At 46.1% G+C, this 22,247-nt stretch overlaps 1 protein-coding gene across 1 annotated transcript in view; it reads right to left on the reverse strand.

Annotated features, from left to right (window-relative positions):
- Positions 1-279: 279 nt before the first annotated feature.
- Positions 280-22,247, reverse strand: part of LOC138451625 (uncharacterized) — a 221,763-nt gene continuing 199,795 nt past the window's right edge. The window contains exons 5-6 of the mRNA XM_069604918.1: positions 16,269-16,412; positions 280-665 (exon numbers count right to left, since the gene is read on the reverse strand). Of these exons, the coding sequence (XP_069461019.1) occupies positions 650-665; positions 16,269-16,412 (160 nt within the window). The 3' untranslated portion in view covers positions 280-649. The remainder of the gene's footprint in view (positions 666-16,268; positions 16,413-22,247) is intronic.

Raw genomic sequence — 22,247 nt, forward strand, 5'->3', positions numbered from 1 at the left:
ACAAGAACCTTTGAATGCAGCTGAGCGTAAGGAAACATAATCAAAGTGCATTTTTATCATCCTGTATCCATCTAAGCACACACACACACATACACACACGTAGACATGTGTTCATTGGCTTTCTAGTATAGGAATGACATTGCATCGCATGTATGTTCTGTTTAGTGGCTTTACCAGTTTCATTTGCCTTTTAGGAACATTTTGCAAACACCACCCGGACTATTCCTTGCTCTCAGCCATGAACATCATACGAAATATTCTGATTTGTCTACAATCACATTGCCATTAACAATCGCTTTATTTCTCTTATACAGAAAAAATAAACATAAAGGAACTGTTTTGGCATGAATTCTGGAATCTTGTCCCAAATGTGGCCTATCTCTATTGGACTATGGGATGTGGTAACTTTGACCAACCTTATCATTGACAGAAATGCAACTTGAAGGACAAGTTTTCCTGATTCCTTATATGTCGCTCCCTTTAAGCTCTATGTATACATACATCAGGTATATGCCCCTTCTCCCTTAGAAATGCTGAGGGAGCCTGAGTGATGAGGTGCCCGTCATCTTCTAGAAATTGTGGTCTCAATTATATCTTCCAAATAAGTCTCCAATCGCGTTGTCTCCGCAGACGTCTGGATATCCCATTCTCACTGGCTGGCAGTGCTGTGAAGCAATCAGAAAGGCAATTACATATGGTGGCTTTGAAATCTGGGCAGCTACACACATTTGCAACATGTTTAGTATTGAATATGTTCTGATTACGTATGCTATTTGCTGCTTCTATCAGTCTGTAGGAATATCAATGAGGATATTTTCACAGCGATTTACCTCTAAGATGTACCCAGTACTAGTGTAAACACCCTGATGATTAAATATTTTGAATATCCCCCAAAGTGAAAAAAATCAAAAAACAACAACAGTAAAAGTTGTTGTAAACGGTGTAAGTCTTGCAACCCCATGGTAGAGATAGCAGACATCGGGCCTCTTTATGAGTTTGGTGTTAGATCAATGGCACATCTGCCGAATTACTGCCAAACTCAATTACAGTTACTGCCACTTGGGCCTGCAGATTTACTGTGGGATTACAAATGGTGGGCAGGGGGTTTAATTCCCCGTTTTTGGAGTTGATGGGGAATTTTGTCCAAATTATCGCTGGCAGTAATTCCACTGCGGTTGTTTTTCCAATTTTTGGCAGTATCATGGCAGATTCAGCTCCAGCTTTTTGCTGGAGGAAACCCCTTCTTCAATGCCAAACATGTAGTAAAGTGGCGGAGTGATATGGCGGTAATGCAGTGGTAACCGAATTACCACTGCATTACCTCTGTTTTTTACCCCACTGCCATACTTGTAATGAGGCCCATAGTTCTCAAGCTACACAGATCGTATTTCCCCATATTGTGACAGAACCCCATAACCATGAGTTCCTACATAGGGTAAAGGGGTAGCCATTGACATGGCAAACTTATTTTTAGGGCTCATGTCTTGTAGACAGCAGATGGGGTATCAGATTTGACAGTTTGCTCACTTTCATGCTTCAGATGTCAAAGATCAACCTCTCATTTGCACACACCTCACAGTCCTCCCAGCAAGCTAGTAGAGCTTTAACTGGGAACATCGATCCTTTTCAGAGCACTAGATGGGAGGAAAAGGGGGCACGGGTAGTGTGAAGGCAGCAGGAATTGCTCAGCAGGAACAAGGACCATAGTGAGAGCAGAACAGGTGGGTCTTCATGGCCCTTCTGAGCTTCAGCTGGTCGGGTTCGGGGTGCATGAGGAGCAGAAGAGAGATCGAGAATGGGAAACCTACAACAGAATCTTTCCTCTAAATTGTAACAAGTTGGTTGGTGGATAGACACCATGGGTCTCATTACGAGGTGGGAGGTAAGGGATTACCACACCGGTAAGGGCACCGGTAATCCCTTACCTCCCTACTACGAGTTCCCTTTGCGGGTCCTTCCTTAGCGCCTGGTTTTTGCAGGAGTTAAGGACGGGACCCGCAAAGGGACTCTAGAGCTAATAACGGTACCGCAATTTGCGGTACCGTTATTAGCGCCTTCCCCATTCCCATTGAGCCCTATGGGGGCTGAAATGGGAATGGGGAATGGCCCTGGTGAATGGGGAATTACCGGTCCCTCCGACCTCGGAATGGACCGGTAATTTCTCCATTCACCAGGGAGGAGTCGGAAGGGTTTTGGAGGCAGCCATGGAGCTAATAGCTCCATGGTTACCTCCAACCTCGTAATGAAGGGTGCCGGTACGGGACCGCACCCTTCATTACGGGACGCCCTATTACGAGGTTTCCTTTGCGGGACCCGCTAAGGATGCCTGGTAAAACCAGGCGTCCTTAGCGGGTCCCGCGAGGGGACCAGGGAGCTAATAACGGGCCCATTGTTAACAGGCCCATTATTAGCTCCCTCCCCATTCCCATTGAGCCCTATGGGGGCTCAAATGGGAATGGAGATGGGTTTTTCCAATGAGGACTTACCGGGTCCTCTAAGGTTGGAATGGGCTGGTAAGTCCTCATTGGAGGAACCCGGTACTGGAACCCGGTATGGAGGCAGCCATGGCTATTAAGGGCATGGCTACCTCCATACTCGTAATGAGGCCCTGGGTGTTCATTTTTTTCCTTCCGGAGAATGGGCATCATCAGTCTATATATTGTAGACAAACTTAAATATTTTGAATACGCATGCAAGAAGGGCAGAGAGGCATTGAAGAGGGTCCGCATTAGAGCCAGTATTTTGAGAAGAGTGTATTTGATGGTGGTGTCCAACTTTTTATTCTTCTTTTATAGGAAAAAGTCAGGCCATAGGAGCAAATCTTAGAGCATCTATCAACTTGGGCAAGTCACAGAGATGAAGGCAGTGGGTGACTATGTCAAAAGACACAGAGGAGTGTAGGCGTGTTACAATGCATGAGAGACCAAGATTCTGTATACGTCACTTCTCTAATATCCACGAGAAAGGTCCCAGCGTGTCAAAAGGCCAGCAAAGCCTGACTGATAATTATGCATATTCACCCAGTATTCCTCATACAGCCTGGTCAAATCTACTCCCTAACAAGGAAAAATAGGTCTTTTAGCATTGTTTGTGCTCAATGGGCATGGTTGCATGCATTCATTGACCCAGCGATTAATGCTGAATAGAGAGAAAATGTGAACCATGTAGTCTTATTTGAAAAAGTTCACTATTCATCTAGCAACATGGAAACCAATATGATACAAGGGGGCTGTGGAAAACAAAGGCGATTCTATATAGATGTGTAAGGCACCATGGGAAGAGGGGAAGGGGGCATGTGGTGGCAGCACGTTTGCCTTCAAATGATAACAAGTGGTCCAATTGAAAGAAAGCGTGAGAGGGCCAGAATGGCAATATCTATCTGGAGAGGGTTACCCTTTCGTCATCCTTTGATAACACAGCAGATATGACCAAACATTGCAGAAAAGCTAATAAGGCACATATATCAAGGAGGAAACGGCACTCAAAGTGAGGGGGTGGGGGGAGAAGGAACTAGAGCACGTGGCAGAAAGTGTGGTTACAAAATGGATGGATCATTAGGGGAGAGGAGATATGCAGGGAGGGAAAATAAACAGGAGGAAGTGTTATGGTGAAGGGACAGTAAGGTGGACAATATTTAAGCAATATGTCCCGAGCGGTGGGGGCATTACTGACTCAGGTAATGCCCCTGGGCCCACAGTTATAGAAGGCCATGGGCATTACCAGAGTCGGTAATGCCCCCGCCGCAATGGGCATATTGCTATTAGTACCCCAGCCCGCAATATCAGCACTAAAAACATTTTTTTCTTCCCCAAAATGCTGCAGCGCTTCGGGATAGAAAAAAAAATGACCAAGAAAATGGCAGCTGGGAAAGGGAAAACAGGGTCCGTTTTACCTTTTCATGATAGCCATCGGGAGCGGACAGGCTGGGAACAGAACTGTTCCCAGCGCGTCCCTTCCCGAAAGAAGACAGAGAAGAAGGTAAGTGGGGTTGGGAGGGATGGCCCCGCTCTGAGTCTCCACACGGCTGGAGGCTGCCATCATCCCCCACCTGGGACAAAGGAGCAAGAAGGTAAGTGGAGTGGGGAGGAAAGGGGAAGGGAAAAAAAAGCCTTACCGGTGGGGAGCAAAGGCAACCTCTCAGCCTTGGGGAGGCTCGGAGTGGGGATAGCCCCGCTTAGAGCCTCCTCATTGGATGAGGGGCTGCCACGCCCCACGCCGGGGACAATGGCAGTGGAATCCTGACCAAGGGATTCCCGGTCGGGTAATGCTTCACCGAGGGCCAATCAGGATGGTTCTTTCATTCTGATTGCTTCCTCGCCGGGTACTAATATACAGTATTAGGTGGGCTAAAAAGCATTGAAGGAAACATTAATGTGCATATGTTGAGAGAGGTGTTAATAAAAGAGGAGGCAGGGAAATGCCAGGGGTAGCGGAAGTGATATCACTGGGCCACGCCCCCAAGAATGACATCACAGGAAGTAATGTCATTTGACCACGCCCCCACGTGACATCACGGGAAGTGGCCTCATAAAGCATTATCCCTCAGTACATTAAGAAAAATATAGTGTATTGTGACATTTCATACAAGAATGGATCATCATATGAAGCAGTGGTCCATGTTGCTACGGGAAGTGTATGAACCCAAATCCCCTCTTTATGTGGATCCGCCCTGTTTTTTCGACAGGACTACAGAGCGAAATAACATTCTGGGGGGACAGGGGCGGATAGGCACACCATATTAATTTTTACAGATGTGGAGAACATCGGGAGAGGGGTGCAAGAGGATGAGAGATTAAGTCCTGGGGGTTCTGAAGAGAGAGGTTCTAGTTGAAAGGAGTGCCTTTGAGGGGAAATGTAGGCTGGATGGGGAAACGTATGTATAGAGGTGTGAATGAGAGCGGGGTGCAGAGTACAGGATCAGAGAGAAATGCTGGAGAAGGGGACAAAGGTGTGCTGTCTGAGGATGGGGTGGTCCAAGGAAGAAAGGAGTGGGGTGAAGAGAGGGAAGCAGTAGAACTGAGAAACGAGGAGAAAAGTACACGCATAGGTGGGAAGAGGTTCACGGTCAGGGAGAGACAAGCAGGCGGATTGGTGCAGAGATAGTATACGAGCTTAGGGAGAAAGCAATAGCTCTGCACTAGTGTGTCCTCCCCTGTTTACATGTAGACCCCAGTGCTGCCAATCGCCTCCCCTATGCCCCGCTCCATTGCATCACTGCTTCCCTCATTGAGTCATTTCCCCTATGGCTGTAAAGCGCTACGCTGCCTGCCGAAGCTAGGTCCACACTTAATAAATACAATAATAATAATAATAATAATAATAAGCCAGCAGGTCTTGGTGGCAGCGGCATTGATGACACCAATAGCAGCTGTGGAGGTGTTGCATGGCATGCTCAGACGTAGGCGTGATCATCAAACAACCACAGAGAAATGTGAAGTACTCAGAAGTTCAGTGCTGCCCAGGCCACATGGATCGTCTGCACCACACACCTGGTGAGGCTAGCATGTTCAGAGGCTCGGTCGGTCCAAGAGCCCTAGTCGTGGGCATGTTCAGTGTCCTGAGCAAATGTGATCTTTACATCTATGTTGTAGGCAGAGCAAAGTCAGTTTTCAACAGTGCAAAAAATTCCATGAATCAGAACCTATGTGTGTTTACTAAAATATATATCAAAAAATTCAGAATTCTTTAATTGCAACCCAACCAATGAGGGTCCTAAGTGTTACCAGAGGTTTTGCAAATCTAATCTAGGTAGAACTGCAAGGCAACTGCATTCACCGCATGAGAAATACAACTACAGTGATATAGCGTCAATTTCTTGCACACCCATTTATTCACACGAGGGCGGGGGTGAGCACACAACCACGGAATACATTTCCATGCAATACGACCACGGTGAGAACCCTGCAGAAAATCAGGATTAAATGCATTTAAACACTCTGCAAACGATTACAGAAAATAAATGATGTCCACGTGATGCAGTCTCTGGGATTGAAGCAATCCTAATTGTCAAGTGCTACTGCATCAGCGCACAGCCTGCAGGCCTAACTCAACATGTTACTCTTCTGACAACAGTCCATATTGTAAAGGACAGACACAAACAAACAACTGAGTAAGGAAACGGCTTGCCTGGAAACATCGCAAAATCAGATGCTTCCCCCGCCATCGCCATCAATGATTTCAGCATCAAAGATAAGGTTCTGGGGTCGAGACTTGTGAAAGACGCTGAAGCGGGCAAAGGTCCCCCTTGCATGCAGAGCAGTTAGCATGCAACTGGGCTGGCGACACTGTACACTGCCGATAACCCGATCCTGTGTATAGCAAGTCACCCAAGCTAGTCAAACCACGCCTCACAACATGTGCCAGGCCGAGACCGTGGAATGCAGACCACGGATGGAAGGGCGGGGGGGGGCGGGCTCGGCATCGCCCAGTGCCCACAGAGGCAGCGCACAGCGTCCAGGGACGGGACCTCTGGGTCTGGCTCAAGTTTCAGTGAGTTGCCCTCATATTTGAGCACTGAGAATGCAACCCCCCCAACACCAGCAAGGTGTTAGAGTGGGCGATATAACAGGTGAACACTCTGTGTGACGTATTTAATAAACCTCTTAGCACATGAAGACACATGCGCAGACAGGGCCTGGAGAAGAACAAGCACATGCATTAAGCCTCCCAGAGATGCAACGGACACCCCTGCATCACCTGCAGCGGGGAGAAGATGGAGCCACAAGCCGGCTGTCGTGGCCGCTGTGGCCACAGGCGAGTTGGTGAGGCGAGCATGTCGTCGCAGCATACACCTCAGCCTGGGCCTGCGGCGGCCGGCGCCACGTAGCCATTTGGAATACTGCCGTGCCGCACTGCCGCAGCTCGGCAACTCGGCATTAGCTGAGACACGGCGCAACCCAGCATCACCCCGCCACAGTCATGCGTTGACACACACACACACTTCAATTACTTACCGTTGCTTGCAGTGGAAACAGACATACAGGAATCGGCGGGGGCTCCGGGGCATGCTGATAAACCAAACCACACGTGCAGTGCTGGCTGCTCGAACCAGAGCACGCAGCACCACTACGTAGCTAGCCACGCCCCCTCCCTCTGATTAGAGGAATGCCAGAGGTCGCAAGAGATTGACAGAGGTCGCTCGCCAATCGGCAGCGGTCGCTCTTGCGACCTCTGGCGACCCCCAAATGACGTTCCTGCTTCTGGAATATTACAACGTGCTTTTTTGTTCTGCCAGTGTGGGAGGCAAATAGAAAGAGCATGCCCAATTCTTGAAAGTAGTTCCCCACCCAAGTATTGTCACTGTATGCGGTTTTGATGAATCACGTTAGATGAAGTTTAAGAGAGGGATTGTGAAAGCTAACATGGCTTCAAATGATTTTTCGGGTAGGTTTGGCTGTTGACAATTGTGAAGGCCCAATAATACTGACTGGTGTGAAATATTGTATACCTGGACTCCTTTACCTCAGCAACCTTGAGAATGTTGTACTGTGTTGGTGGAGCTCCCCACCCTTGTGGTAGCACATGCTCCAGGGCTTTTTTTTTCTACCTGAACATGTATCCCGTTGCTGCTTTGGCTCAGCCTGCCCAAACTCTCCACTGCGGTGGTCTGGTCACAAAACGTGTACTTGATACGGACTGGTGTGAAGTACTGCCTGCCTGTTCCCCTTCCACTCACCAAATGTAAGGCGCTAGTGCTGTGCTGTTGGAGCACTATGCTCTACGACGGTTTCCATCTGGCCACGTGTCCAACTTGTAGGTTTGGCTGTGCCCTCCTCCATCTCAGTGGCCCATTCATGTGCCTTGTCACAATGTCATCATATTGAGTCATCACTGGACATCCTCAGCTTTAATACATTTGGGCTATGGGTACACAAGTTTGGTTCATTTAAGTGGCCCTTGTTTTCACAATGTATTAGTTATTATTTGTCTTTGTCCTGTTCTTCTTATTTATGTTCTATTCTCCTTCTAAGTGTTCGTATTGTGACTGGTTGCATCCCTCACTCGACTCGCAATTCTTCTATTCCCCTACCCCTTTGTTTCCTCCTACCTCAGTAGCTTTTTGCAATGTCGGTTTCTTGTGTGATAAAACCCACATTATGATGGACAGTTTTCTTTCACTCAATATTCAATACTTATGCATTGCTAAAACCTGGATTTCGTCTGTAAATATGGCCAGTCCTACAGCTATTTCTTGGAACTTCATTTGTTTTTCCTATTCCGCTCAATTTGTCTGGAAAAGGTGATGGTACTGGTGTTCTTTTTCATTCTTCTTGGATGCAGGTTCCCCACACTATCTCACTTCCTGCTTTCATCTCTTTTGACTTCCACTACACTAATTTTGCTAACCCATATCCAGTGACATTTGTGATCTACAGTCTACCCGACCCTCTCACTGCATTCTGTGATGATTTGTTTGCTATGCTTTCTTTCCTTTGTTCAACTAGCTCCTTGTTCTCTTTACAATGTTAATCTCCCTCTCCATTCTACACACAGTTCTTCCCCTTTTGTTCCCTTGCTTGATTGTTTCCGCCATTCTCATATTCTCACTCCCCTTGTCACTCTTCTGGATCCAACCTTGATCTTATTTTTACAATGCAGGTTGTTTCAGCCTGTCTAATTCTTTCTGAGGACTATTTCCTTGTCACGTTCTCTTTTTCGCTTGTTCTCTTTTTCTCTGTCACAGGGAAAATGTATATATCATTCCCAGGCTTCTCCTATATTCCTATGTTGACATCTTTGAGATTCTGATCTATTTAATTGTATTACTTTTCTTTCTGCTTCCCTTCACTCTCTCTATCCTTTGATGCTGTAGGAGGTGCTCCTACCTTTTCTTCTACTAGATATATGTCCATACGTTAAGTATGTCCAGGCCTTTCGTCCTATCTCGTAAACTACCTATGACCTGGCTTACTCAAGAAATCACAACCTTTATCTGATTTCAATGGTCTCTCTTTTCTTCAGACTGCTTATGATGAATCTCTTTTCCAGAATCAGATCAGAAAAAATGTTTTTGCAATTCTTATCTTATCCCTTTCTCCTCATCCTCGTGCATTGTTCCATATATTTAATTAACTGCTGCCTGCTCTTACTACTGATGCTTCTTATTTTTTTCTATTTTGTCTGTTTCTGATTTTGCTTCTTACTTTACATCTAAGATTGAAACACTTGTCTTTTCTTCTTCTGCTCCCTCATCCGCTTCCTTCAGAAACAGTTGTGTGCCTTCTCTACTCTGCCTCTCTCTTCCTTTTTTATTTTACAATCAGGTACAGAGGTGTCTATGGGCCTCATCATGAGTTGGGTGGAAAGTTGGAGTTTTACCTCCAGCTTTTTGCTGGAGGTAAAAATCCCCCCTTTCTGCCCATTGTCAGCGCTATTAGCATGGCAGTAATTGCACCAGTGGTAATTGCGCCAAGAAACTCCCATTGTCTCCAATGAACCCAATGGGAATGGGGATTACCTCCCCGCTGCAACTCGGGTTCTGGAGCAAATTGCGCCAGAACGAGTTGCCTTAATGCTAATAGCATTGTGCGGTATCCCAGCACAGTTAGTGCCGGGATGCCGCCGAACTCATGATGAGGCCCAATATCTCTAAAGTGTTGCCATTCTGCTGCTGCCCTTTCTGCCCCTCCACCCATCCTACCCCCACCCCCCTATTGGCTCTTATTGCAACTGTCTATCTTTTTTGATGTCCATAATTTACCACCCTTTGAAATCTGCCTCAATACTCTGGTATCTTTCCCTCTCTCTATAAACATGTCATTATTAGTCAAATATGAAAGAATCACCCTCGTCACCCTTCTATTTCTTTACATTTTTGACCTTTGCTTGTTTTATGTTTCAACTAAAATCCAGGAATAGATAGCACATTCTCAGCTTTCATCTTTTCGTGATGCTCTCTTGCTCCTAAAGTTCAATAAGAATTCTAATAATTTCATTTTACTGAAGCTGCTTTTCATCATGTTGCCAATTGTTTTTATTCTGCTCACCATACTAATCAATCATTATTACTTGTTCTACGAGATCTCTCAGCTGCATTCGACATGGTGGATTATTCAGTATTTCTGACTACTCTTTCCTCATTATGACTTTCAGAACTTGTTTGTCAACAGTTTTCTTCTCATAGTTCTGTCCAGACTTACTCAGTGTCCTGGTGTGAGGAAGTAATGGTGAACACCAAGAGAGCACAGTCTGGGGCATGCAGGACAGGAAGGGGTTAAGCAGGGTGTGTGCGATGGTTACGAGAATGAAGGACTATTAGGTGTGAGCAAGGGTGTGGATGTGGAGAGGGGCGGAGTTGGCTTAATGAATTGGCTCTGTGCTTTTGTTTTAAAAGTCGGAAGAGGTCCGCCAGTAGGGGCAGGTCGTGCCACGAGGGACTGATGAGACTGCAGGTCAGCCAACCCAGAAAAATTGAACTGGAGGCCGGTGTGAGAGGATGCAGAGGATGCAGAGGTGACAGCGGAAGACTAGGGTTGCCACACAGAACACTGCCAACGAGGGAGCAGTTGAGCTTAACGAAGACTGCAGGAGACATTGGGGAGACAGAGGCTCATGGCCAGGTGGAACTCTACCAATGAGGAAACAGGTGAGCCTGCCAGAGAGAAAAGGGGTTGGTGTGGTCAAAAGGGGTGAACTTTTATGTGGAACGCCGTCACCACAGGAGTTGTTCATAACCGGGACAGTCGTTGCCAGAAATTTACAAGTAGCGGACTAACATAGGAGAAGTGGGGTACCGGGCAGGGGGTAAGGTAACCACTGCTCTACTACCAGAATGTGGAACTTCTTACATGTAACTGTTAAGAAATAAAGTAAAGAACCGTGTATAACTTTCCATGAGTCTCTGCTTACTTTGTAGCAAAGCCAAGTGGTGATAGGTTTGGCAGCGGTGGGATCGAGGAGAGGACGCCATGGAGGGACTGCTAAAAGCACTGATGGAAGGGCAACAGCAACTTCAGCATGCACTGCAGATCAATAGTCAGCAGGCCCAGACCAACAGGCAACAAACGTTTCAACAGGCTCTGCAGGTACAACAAGTGCAACTAGAGGAGGCAGCGACTACTAGAAGGAAAGCTTAGGTGCCGGCCACAGTATTACAGAAGCATGTACCGTGAGAAGACCTGGCACATTTCTTTGTGAACTTTGAGAGGGTGGCCAGGAATCGCAATGGCTGCAAAAAATGATGGAGTCATTATATGGTCGCCTAGATGACAGGGGAAATGCAAAGCGCCTACCAGGTGGCCAATCCCAGTGGAGATACGTCCTACATCGATATGAAAAAGGCTGTCCAGGAGAGGCCGGGGCATGGCAAAGAAACTTACTGGCTACATTTCTGGGATACAAACTTGTTACCCCAAGAGACACCATGGAAGCTATCTTATAGAGTAAAGGAGTTGGCAGACAAATGGGTCCAGCTAGCCACTACCACTACCCACAGGTAGAATCACACTAGAACAGTTTGTGGAAGCTTTGTTGACACAGGTACAAAGAAACAACTTCACCATCCGAGCTTGACTGAGGCCGTCAATATAGTTTCAGCATACCAGAAGGCGGGCCAGGGAAGAGTGCTGACGTATGTTTCAACTAATAGGATGGTGGGAGGGTCCTCCAACCCTCCGAACCAACTGTTTCACCTAGGAGGAATGACCATGATACCCCAGGGAAAAGAGACTGAAGGGGGAACACCGGGCCAGACGAATGTGTTACCTCACCGGAACCCCCAATATTACGAATGCAAAGAACGGGTCCATATTGCTAGGCATTGCCAAAAAAAGAGCAGAATTGAGCCCATTGATATTGGGCTATTTGATGTACAACGAACGGGGCACTCAGAATGCAATACCCCTATGTCTGTGAGTATGAAGTAAAAGGAATCCCCCTGAGAGCTCTGCTGGACTCCGGAAGTCTGCAAATAGCCATCAGCGCACAACTGTTAGGTGATGGGAACAATCAGGAAGAACAAATACTGGTACCTTGTGTGCTTGGAGATGTGAAAGTGTATCCGACCCAAGATATCAGGGTAGAGTTGGCTGGGGAGGATGTGAAAGTGAAGGCTGCAGTGCTACCTGTGCTCCCTGAACATCTAGTGGTGGGGGTCAGATGTGGCTCTAATGCCTAAACTCATCCACAGCATCGAAGAAAATTGGTTGGCTAGCGCTCCCTTCCGGAGAGAAGAAATTGTGCCTCTGGCCAGTCGCAAACCCAAGATTTGGGGAGAGAAACGGATCTACAGAAAAAAGTGTCAGGAACAGGTTATGATGCCCTTTGCTGTCGACTGGAAGATAGATGAGCAAGGGGACAGTTAACGGTTGGCACAAGAGTTGGAACCAACTTTAAGAAATGCCTGAGTCACAGCGGACGAAGGAAACAGAGGCCCAGGGCTGCACTTCATACACGAAAAAGGTCTGTACCATCGGGTGGTTCAGTAACCAGGGGAAGAACCCTTAAACATCTACTGGTCCCTAACAAGTTTTGGCTTCCGGTATTGGAAGTTGCACATGTGCAAGTGGGAGAGGACTACTTGGGGTCCGAGAAAATGTTACAGAAGATCCTGGCACGGTTCTTCTGACCCCGAGTGTATGGGCAGATGCAGAGCTTCTGTCAGCAATGTGATGAGTGTCAGAAAAAGAACAGACTTAACATCCTAAATGCTCAGCTGCAGACCATTCTAGGCTAATTACCGTACCCTTCCAATGGATAGGAATGGACTTTGTGGGGCCACTTGATCCCTCCAGTAGAGGACATAAATATTTATTGGTAATTGTGGGCTATGCCAGATACCCAGAAACATTTCTCTTATGGAGCATTACAACGCAACAGATCTGCAATGTTCTAATGCCGTTTATTGCCCGAGTGGGGTTCCCCAAGGAGATCATCACAGACTGCGAAACTAACTTCATGTCAGCCATACTGAAGCAGATATGCCGAACCCTACACATAGAGCATTGAAAAACCTCTGTCTAGGAAAACGATGACAACCACTGACAAAGACTGGGATTGAATGGTACCGTGCATCCTCATGACTCTTTGAAATACGCCATAGTTATCCATGGGGTTCGCCCCCTTTGAGCTATTGTTTGGCCAACAAGTGAGGTCCGTATTGGATATCCTGAAGGAGGAATGGAAGGGAAAGCCCCAACAAGAGGTATCCTTGACAAATGTATAAAAACTTGCCAACAGGCATTTGCAACAAGCACAATGGGTTCAGGAGACCCAGTATAACCGAGGAACCAGGATGCAGAGTTATCCGGTGGGTGAAAAGGTATTGGTGCTGATTCCATCCTCTGAGAACAAAATGTTGGGGCTTGGAGGGGCCCCTATACGATTGAGCAAGTATTGGGCCAGTTACATACAAGGTCCGGCAAGAAGACCGGTGATTCCCATTGCAAACCTACCACATCAACCTACTATATAAATGGGTGGAGCAAGTCCCAACGCTAGCTCTAATCAGTACGGGACCTCACGCTAATAACGAGATGCATTTCGGATGGGACAGAGATGTTGCAAATTAGTCCCGACTTGAGAAAAACTGAAAGAGAACAACTTGACCAGCTCCTCCAGGAGTTCCCGAAGAAGTTCTCGTCCTTATCCAGGAGGACTATGAAAGTCTATCACAAGATAAATACTACTCCAGGGACCACTGTCAGGATACAACCCTATAGAATTCCAGAAGCTAGGGTGCAAGCCGTGAACAAGGAAATACAGTCCATGATGGCCATGGGAGTCATAGACCCCTCGCATAGCCAATTCTGTTCACCCATAGTTGTGTTGCCTAAACGAGATGGGAGCATACGATTTTGTATGGATTTCTGCAAACTAAACGTAGTCTCCAATTTCGATGCCTACCCAATGTCCAGAATGGAAGACCTACTGGAAAGGCTCGGAAAAGCAGTGTATCTCACCACCATCAATTTATCAAAAGGGTATTGGCAAATTCCACTCTGGCCAGGGGACAGAGAAAATACATCCTTTGCAACCTTCTCAGGGGTGTACCAGTTTATGATGCTGTGGTTTGGCCTCCATGGGACCCCACAACTTTTCACTGTTTCATGAACACCCTTCTGAGGGGGCACGAAGAATATGGGGGAGCTTACCTCGATGATATCATTATATACAGCACTTCCTGGAGCTCCCATCTGCAGCGTCTGTGGCCGTGTTTCAGTCTTTGGAGGCCGCTGGTCTCAACATCAATCCCAAGAAGTCTTCAATAGACTTCGCTCATACAAAGTATCTAGGAATTTGCATTGGTCAGGACACCATTTGGCCTCAACAGGACAAGTTGGAGGCTATTGGTCGGCTTCCGTTCTCAAAGTAGGAGTAGTAAGAGGATCCAAATTGGGAGCCTTCCCGTGGCCCCTTTGACAGATCACCTACAGTTGACCGGGACCGCCAAGACCAGGGATAATCAACAAGAGGCAGAACTGAAAATCTGAAGAACGCCTTGGCTGAACATGCAGTGTTGCATTGTCCAGATTATTCAGAGCCGCCCTTCTTGCATACAGATACTTCTGGAGTAGGGATTGGTGCTGTGCTCTTTCAGAACCAGGGTCAAGGAGAATGTCTGCTTCTGTTTATCAGCCGGAAACTGTTGCCCTACGAAAGAGCCTATGCCACTATTGAGAAGGAATGTCTGGCGGTTAAGCGGGCCATTGAGTCGCTAAGGTATTACCTCATGGGGCGCAAATTTACCCTGGTAACGGATCATGCGCCATTGGTCTGGATGCCAAGGAATAAGGATCCAAGATCCTGTGGTGGTTTCTGGCACTTCAGACTTCCCCCTTTATGACTGTTCAACGGGCAGGTAAACTGCTGACTCAAGCGTTTTCTTGTCACAAGCGCATACCGAGTGAACACCGAGGGAGCACAGTCAGCAGCACACAGGACAGAAAGGGGTTAAGCAGGGTGTGTGCGATGGTTACAAGAATGAAGGACTGTCAGGTGTGTGCAAGGGTGCTGATGCGGAGAGCGGTGGAGTTGGGTTAATGAATTTGCTCTGTCTTTTTTCTTTAAAAGGAGGAAGAGCCCCGCCAGGAGGGAGAGGTCAATGCACAATGGACTGAGGAGACTGCAGGTCAAGGCGTGGGAGAGGCATTCATCTGGGCTTATTAGCCAGCCCAGAAAAATGGTTCTGGAGGCCTATGTGAGCAGATCAAGAGGCGACAGTTAAAGACTATGGGTGCCGCGTGGAATGCCACCAATGAGGGAGCAGGTGAGCCTGCTGAAAATTGCAGGGGACATTGGGGAGACAGAGGCCCTATGCCATGTGGAATGCCACCAATGAGGCAGCAGGTGAGCCTGCCGGAGACTGCAGGGGACCTTGGGGAGACAGAGGCCCAGGGCCATGTGGAACACCACCAATGAGGGGGCAGGTGAGCCTGTCGAAGAGAGAAGGGGTTGGGGCAGAGAAAAGGGATGAATGCTTGTTCAGAATGCCGCCACTGCATAACCGGGACAGTCAGTGCCGGAACATTCCAATTATCTGACTAACACAGGAGAACTGGGGCACCGGGGTAGGGGGTGTGGTAACCACTACTCTAGTACCAGAATGTGGAACTAATTACAAGTAACTGTTAAGGAATAAAATAAAGAACCACATTTAACTTTCTGTGAGTATCAACTTACTTTGTAACAAAGCCAAGTGGTGACACCTGGGTTGGCCAATCTTCTTCTATCAACCTCTAAAAATTAGTTCTCAGTCTTTTACTTGTCTCTCGGTATGCTTCACCTCTTTCTGAAATGATCTTGAGCCTCATTCTGAGATTGGAGGCAGCCATGGGGCTACTAGCGCCATGGCTGCCTCCAATACCGGGTCCGGATCCGGTGTGGTTGGATGGGGACTTACCGGGACATTCCGACCATGGGTACCCGGTAAGGCCCCATTCAACCAGCCATTACCCATTCCCATTTGAGCCCCCATAGGGCTCAATGGGATAGGGGAAGACACTAATAACGGGCCCGCGAATAGCAGGCGTAAAGAACGTGGGGTCAGACCACACATTTGAATGAGTAATTAAGAAACATGAGAAGAGTGCAGGGAAATACTGATGGAAATCGTAAAATGAGAGAAAGAGAAAGAGACAGAGGGATGATATGGTAGTCTTGTAGAAGGGCAATCATGGTGAATGGTGAATGTATCACCCTTTTTGCTTTCACAAGCTATTACATATGTATGCATTCTTGGACTTTCAGTTCACTTTAATTGTAAAAGGAAATCCTAGGAGTGGGGATGTTGGGTCATATGCTCCACTAGATCAATGACTGCCATCACTCACATGCTCTCAGGAGGTCCTGAAATTGCGCCTGTGCCAGCACAACTCTTCAATGATGAATCATTAGGAAATAGCTTCACAGGATCTTCATATTCGTTCTCTGATGAACTCGGAATCTTATCAGAGGAGACATCACTGCTCCCAGTCCTAGTTGCACCAAAACATGAAGAGCAATAAGGATAACATGTATTCTGAAGGACATTTTACACCACTTAAATGTCAGCTAATAAACACATTTTGTATCCCAGCAGAGGTTTTTTCTAGAAGCAGTACTAGCTAGTTGCTTCCTTTGGTGATATTTGCTCCCCTCCGTTTAAAGGCTAAAGGCAGATGGGGTAACTGGTTAAACCATCTGAGTTATAGAGAAATTGAACCCTACATCCCTTAAGATTTAGAACACATTTCAGGTAGACCTTTATCAATGTAGTATGAAGGAGCCAAGCTACACATCTCAGAGGTACCACTCTTACAGAAAAAGCATGATATTAACAATTGTTCGCTTATATTTTATCTATCACCCTCCTCAAAATATCTGAACCAATACTAAACCTTTGTTCCCACACATTAGATTCGTGTATTGGTATCACAGTAACTCTTCGTTTTCCATGAGAGAAACCCAGACATACCTCCGGATCTATTTCAATCTAACATTACTGTATTTGCATCAAAATATTTGTATTTTCTGTTTAGACCCATTTATTTAAAAAAATGACAGAACGGAAAAGGATTTTGAAGTTAAAGAATGACACTAGTTTTGTTCAAATAGATCATGTTCTTTTATTTCTATAAGGGGAAAACCGTTTCTGCATTTGACAAATATGATTTTTAAACCCCCTCACAGAATAGCATTACAACCGTATGATGTGGGAACGTACTCATGTTATGCCAGCATTAGCAATAACTGGTGAAAGGGCAAGAGACAAATAAGGGGAAGTTGGAATGCTTCATGTGCCCTAAAACTAGATCGAATCTTGAGGACAGGAAGCAGTCTCTTCTCTACTGTACCCCACATAGTCACAATCATAATTTCATAAATCATAAAACTAAAACCGGTCAAAAACTATAGAAGAAAATATAGTGCACAATTCTTGCACCAGCAATGGACACAAATGACAGTATATCTCACCACTCTTTTCCCCACATTCCGTTCTCTCGGTGAGAAATATGTGTCACCAGGGAGTGCAACAAATTATAAGGATTTGCAATACACAATAATTTTAGCTATTGCATACACATCAGTATTTCAGTATCATCATGTAGGCCAATCAATTAATTAATATTTAAAATGAACATCAAAATGCCTGTTGATGGCGTTCAGCTAGAAATGCTGTTTTGAAAAGTAAGATATTATAACTTTCACGTCCCGCCGCTGGGGCGGACATGGAGTTTAACAGCCCACCAGCCCAAGCTTTGGTAGGCCTGAGTGAAGCAAAAGTTATTCACACCACGGAATTACCCAGGATGCTTATCATTTTATTTTATTTAAAATTCTGATGGGAGATGTGCTCAGAGTGAGCACATCTCATGTCGGAATGAAAAAAAAGGTAAAATATATGCCCACCACCATAAACATAGAAAAGGGACTGGGTCCCTTTTTGGATGACAGCGACCATTGAAAACATGTTAAAAAATGGCAGCTGTCATCCGAAAAGTGACCTAGTCCCGTTATGATTTTTATGGTAAAATTTTTTGTTGCCATTTTTATTTTCACTGCCGCGTTTGGTGAATGCAAAATCATGCCCTGGAAAGGCTGATTCTGATTGGTCAGACCACCTTTCCCCGATGCTAAACCATGTATAAGATATCTGTATTTAGCCATCACCAAAAACAAACCTGGCATGCCATATTGTAGTAACTAGTGTGAGAAACCAAAGGGTGTCTCACCCGCCAGCCGCCTGGATCTCTCTCTGAGGTGGCCAGGGCACGGCCATCGCCCTAGGATCCAGACCCTCGGGGTGGACCAGTGCAGGAGGATCACCTGGGTGAGGGTGAGATAGCTGATGGTGAGACACAGTATTTACCCTATTTTGTTTATTCAACCCATCCTATGTTTTAGAATGCTCCAAGGTCCCAACACCCCACCCCCATTTTTACACAAACACTGGGCCGACTAATAGGGTGACTGAGAGTAACCAGACTAACTCTCTCACATCGTACTGGACATTTCCCATTAATCGGGCCAGGCAAAGTCAAGCACTTTACAATACATCCATACACCTGATAGCTGTTAGCTCTCTTGCATTAAATCTGCTCAACTTAACTACACCTTAACTAAAGTTGCGTTCAATGAATTTCAAGGTTTTTGCTATCCGATTGTTTTCTACGGCCCACTAGCCATGGCCACTGACCACAACATTCCACTATACATGTTCCCCCAATAATGTTCTTTTGGACCCACTAGATGGCCCAGGGCATGTAAATTCCCCATTGATATTACTAGTCAATTTCTTTGAACTAAACCAGTACAACCCATCTTACTATGGAGGTACTGGGAAGGGTAAATCGTTTTTCCCTTATGTTCATTTTCGAGAGGGTACCGTACATTCCCTCTCTCAAAAGTTTCTGGCTGGTGGCAGTGGTTACTACCGTAAATATTTGATTGCAAATATTTCCTTATGGGATTTTCCCATTGTTCGAGGCTACCACATTTTCTGACAGCCTCTAACATACCGCCGGTTTATTTTAATAATAACTTTACTCCGGTAGGTTTTATTTGCCAGAACCTTAATACAAATTCTTTCTTGTGTCTTTCTCTAAACTCCTAACCCAGGTTGGGGATCCCTTGTTCGTCCTTTTGGCGGACTTCTACCAAGAAGCCCTCCTTCGGCGCCACTGAGTCTGGGGTGGGTCCGTTGTGTGGGAGGGGGAGTAGGATTCCTGGACAGGGTTGCCTCGGCAACCCATGTCGCACTCTATCCTGATAGGGTGGAGGGTCTCCCGCCAAGATGACCACTCCACTGTGTGAGTGACAGCTAGGCTGTATGAATGGGGATCTTTTTGCATAAAAGCTGGGGACTGGAAGAGTAAGACATCGCCACTGGAACTAAGAAGCCAAAGAGGAGAGAAGCCAAAGACATCTGCAACGACTGAACCACCGGTGAAGTCCTGCTGCAGCGTCTCAGCACTTTCCTCCACACGACAAGAGAAGATCTTCATCGGCAAGAGCCTTCTTCCCTTGAGCTGGTGGGGCCAACCAGTTTGCCAATCGCCTTCCCGGACCTGCCTTGGTCGAATCGCCAGTAACCTGTACTCGGAGGCCGGATAGCCAGGCACCAGTGCACCTGCACCGCGTTTTAAAGGAGCGTACCTTTTATTCGTCGGGCAGCACCGCGGCTGGTTTCATCCCTGGGTAGTGCAGCAACTCAAACCTTCCTCCACGACGAGAGCCTCTCTTACTCTGCTGGATCCCCCAAACTGCAGGAACTATCAGGAACAACCGCCACCGCAGGAGCCACTTCTTAAATTTAAAGGTACATTGTTCCGCCAGGCCGCCCTTTCTGCGTGGTAGTGCTAAAGGTGTTTTAAATCCATTACCTACCTGTTGGGTTGGCCGCCCCTCTCTTTTAACATTGTCTTTCACCTTCTGCATCCACCTTTTCAAAATCATTAACCAAAGACTTGACTGCAGCTACAAGAACATTTTTGCTCCTGGGCCCTTGCCCTGTACCACTGACTCTGGCACAGGCCTATTGACGCTCGCTAAATTCGTTAGAACTGCCTTCGCTAGATTGCTTCTCAACTAGAACTTTGTTGGTGCACCTACTTCTTAAAACTACCTCTTTCTTCCCACTTTTAAACCTTGTGAAGTGCCATTTTGCTCAGTTTTCATTTAAGTATTGACTATACTGATGTACTGCCTTGCCTAAACTGGTTCACAAACTTATGGGAAGTGTTGCAAGGGTTAGTAAGAAGATATTTCTGTATAACGTGTGCTTTCCCTCCCTTGTGAGAAATTGCTAGAGTGCCATTTTTTTTTTAAAAAACATTTTTTTGTGTTTGTTCCAAAATGGAACTTTACAAAATTGCGTTCCTTTATTTCCGCAAGTCCTCAGGAGCCTATGCCCAGGGTTTTCAGTGTTTCTTGGATGATACTTACCAAGGCGATTTGCCACGTTGTTCGATCTCCTCCAATCAGTCTTAGCCACCGTTGGTCTGCATCAAAGTGTTCATTTGTGAGTAGGTGGTCAAGGTAAGCTGATCTTATCGCTTGGTTTTTTGGGCAGACCATTAGTAGATGGCGAATTCTTTCCTTTTCGGCGCCACAGAATCAGAATTCGCTTGTTTCTGAGATACCTCGAATGTGGCGAATCTCGTTTGTTTCAATTAAGTTCAGTCTTATCCTGACTAGGTAGTTTCTGGAAGCCCTGTTAGGGAATTTTTTGATGCATCTCTGGAGTTCATTTACTTTGCACTGGGTATGAGGAAGATGAGTTAGAAGTTTGTTTGCTGTGGCATCTGCTATGGTGATTGACCAGTCCAGATTTTTAAGTTTTTCGGTCACTCTGACTGGGTTTGATGACAGGTCAGCTTCTGTACAAGCTACTGAATCCAGTAAAACTAGATTTTCGGTTTTCCATTTTGTCAGCATTTTCACTGTGTCCATTTTCATCTCCTCGCCAATCATTATGTAGATGTTTTGTTTATCTTGGGCGATGCACTTGCGATAAAGCAGGACCGAGTTGATATTTACCGTGCCTGCTAAAGAGAGGAGGCTCAATTCTCGTCGAATCGGTGGCATTGAGGTTGAATTTGGCAAGCACAACCCTTTTCTCCATAAATGCCCTTCCAGCTTTGTCCAGAGTTTTTTTGGAATTTGGGGCATTGCTTCAGCTCCATATGTAATTGATGATACTACTTTTTTCTTATAGGATTCAATTACCGGGATTGTTGAGAGTTTTCCGAATTTGAGGTCTATGGCTTTGCCTTGTGCTGCTAGTTTTCTGATTTTTATTTTCAGGCTTTCTTGCATTGCACTTTCTGTGCGGGAACTGTCGAGGGTCCCACCCAGGTACTTGAACTCTTTTGTTCTTTCAATCTCTGTATCTTCTAGATACCATTTGAATTTGTCCGATCTTTTCGATGCCGATTCTGGAACTAGTATTTTTGTTTTTTCTTTGTTGATTTGCAGATTGTTTTTCACTGTATAGTGTAACAGATTTGTCAGTTGTCTCTGTAGGCCTATTTGGGTCTGGGCGAACAGAGCGAGGTCGTTGGCGTACATAAGGCGGCTGACTTGTACCTTGGCCTTGTTTTGGCAGTTTTGGCAGAAAGGTTTTTGTAAGATCTTCTGTTGCACTGTAGTCACCCATATATGCGAGAAATAACTCCGGAGCGAGAGGACAACCTTGTTTGACCCCCCTACTGCTGAAACTTGACCTTGCAGGGTTAATCATACTCTGAGAGTGATGTTTGTATGCAGGGCCTTCAGTGGTAGAAGGATCTCCTTTGGACCTTTCCATCCTTCAAGTTTTGACCAAAGTCGTGACCTGTCTACCAGGTCAAAGGCCTGGGAAAGGTCAACGAAGGCCACAAAAGATCTTGGTTTTCCTTCAAGGACCTTGCTTTTTGAAATGCTGATGACCAGGATGTTCGCTGCTGTGCCAACATTTTTTTTGAAGCCAGTTTGGAATTGGTCCTGGCATGGTGCAAGTTTGGTTTGCAGCCTTTTCAGCAGTAAGGCTCCGAAGACCTTTCCAATGCAGTCTAGGAGGACGATTGGCCGAAAATTCGTGTGGTCACACACATCCCCCTTTTTGTAGATCGGAACAATGGTTGCCTTGGTCCAGGATGGAGGAATGGATTTAGATTGTGCACATCTCATGAAGATCTTTTTTAGTAGTTTTGACCACTCAGTCAGATTTTTTTTTAAGGTCCATATTGGAAATCCCATCTGGGCCAACCGCTCGTGAGTTTTTTAGTTTTTTTAGAGTCTTGAAGATTTCTTTTTGGCCATCGAAACATAACCAGCTCGAGGGGTCGTTT

This window comes from Ambystoma mexicanum, chromosome 1p (genome assembly GCF_040938575.1).
Source record: "Ambystoma mexicanum isolate Mex_15411 chromosome 1p, UKY_AmexF1_1, whole genome shotgun sequence".
NCBI lineage: Eukaryota > Metazoa > Chordata > Amphibia > Caudata > Ambystomatidae > Ambystoma > Ambystoma mexicanum.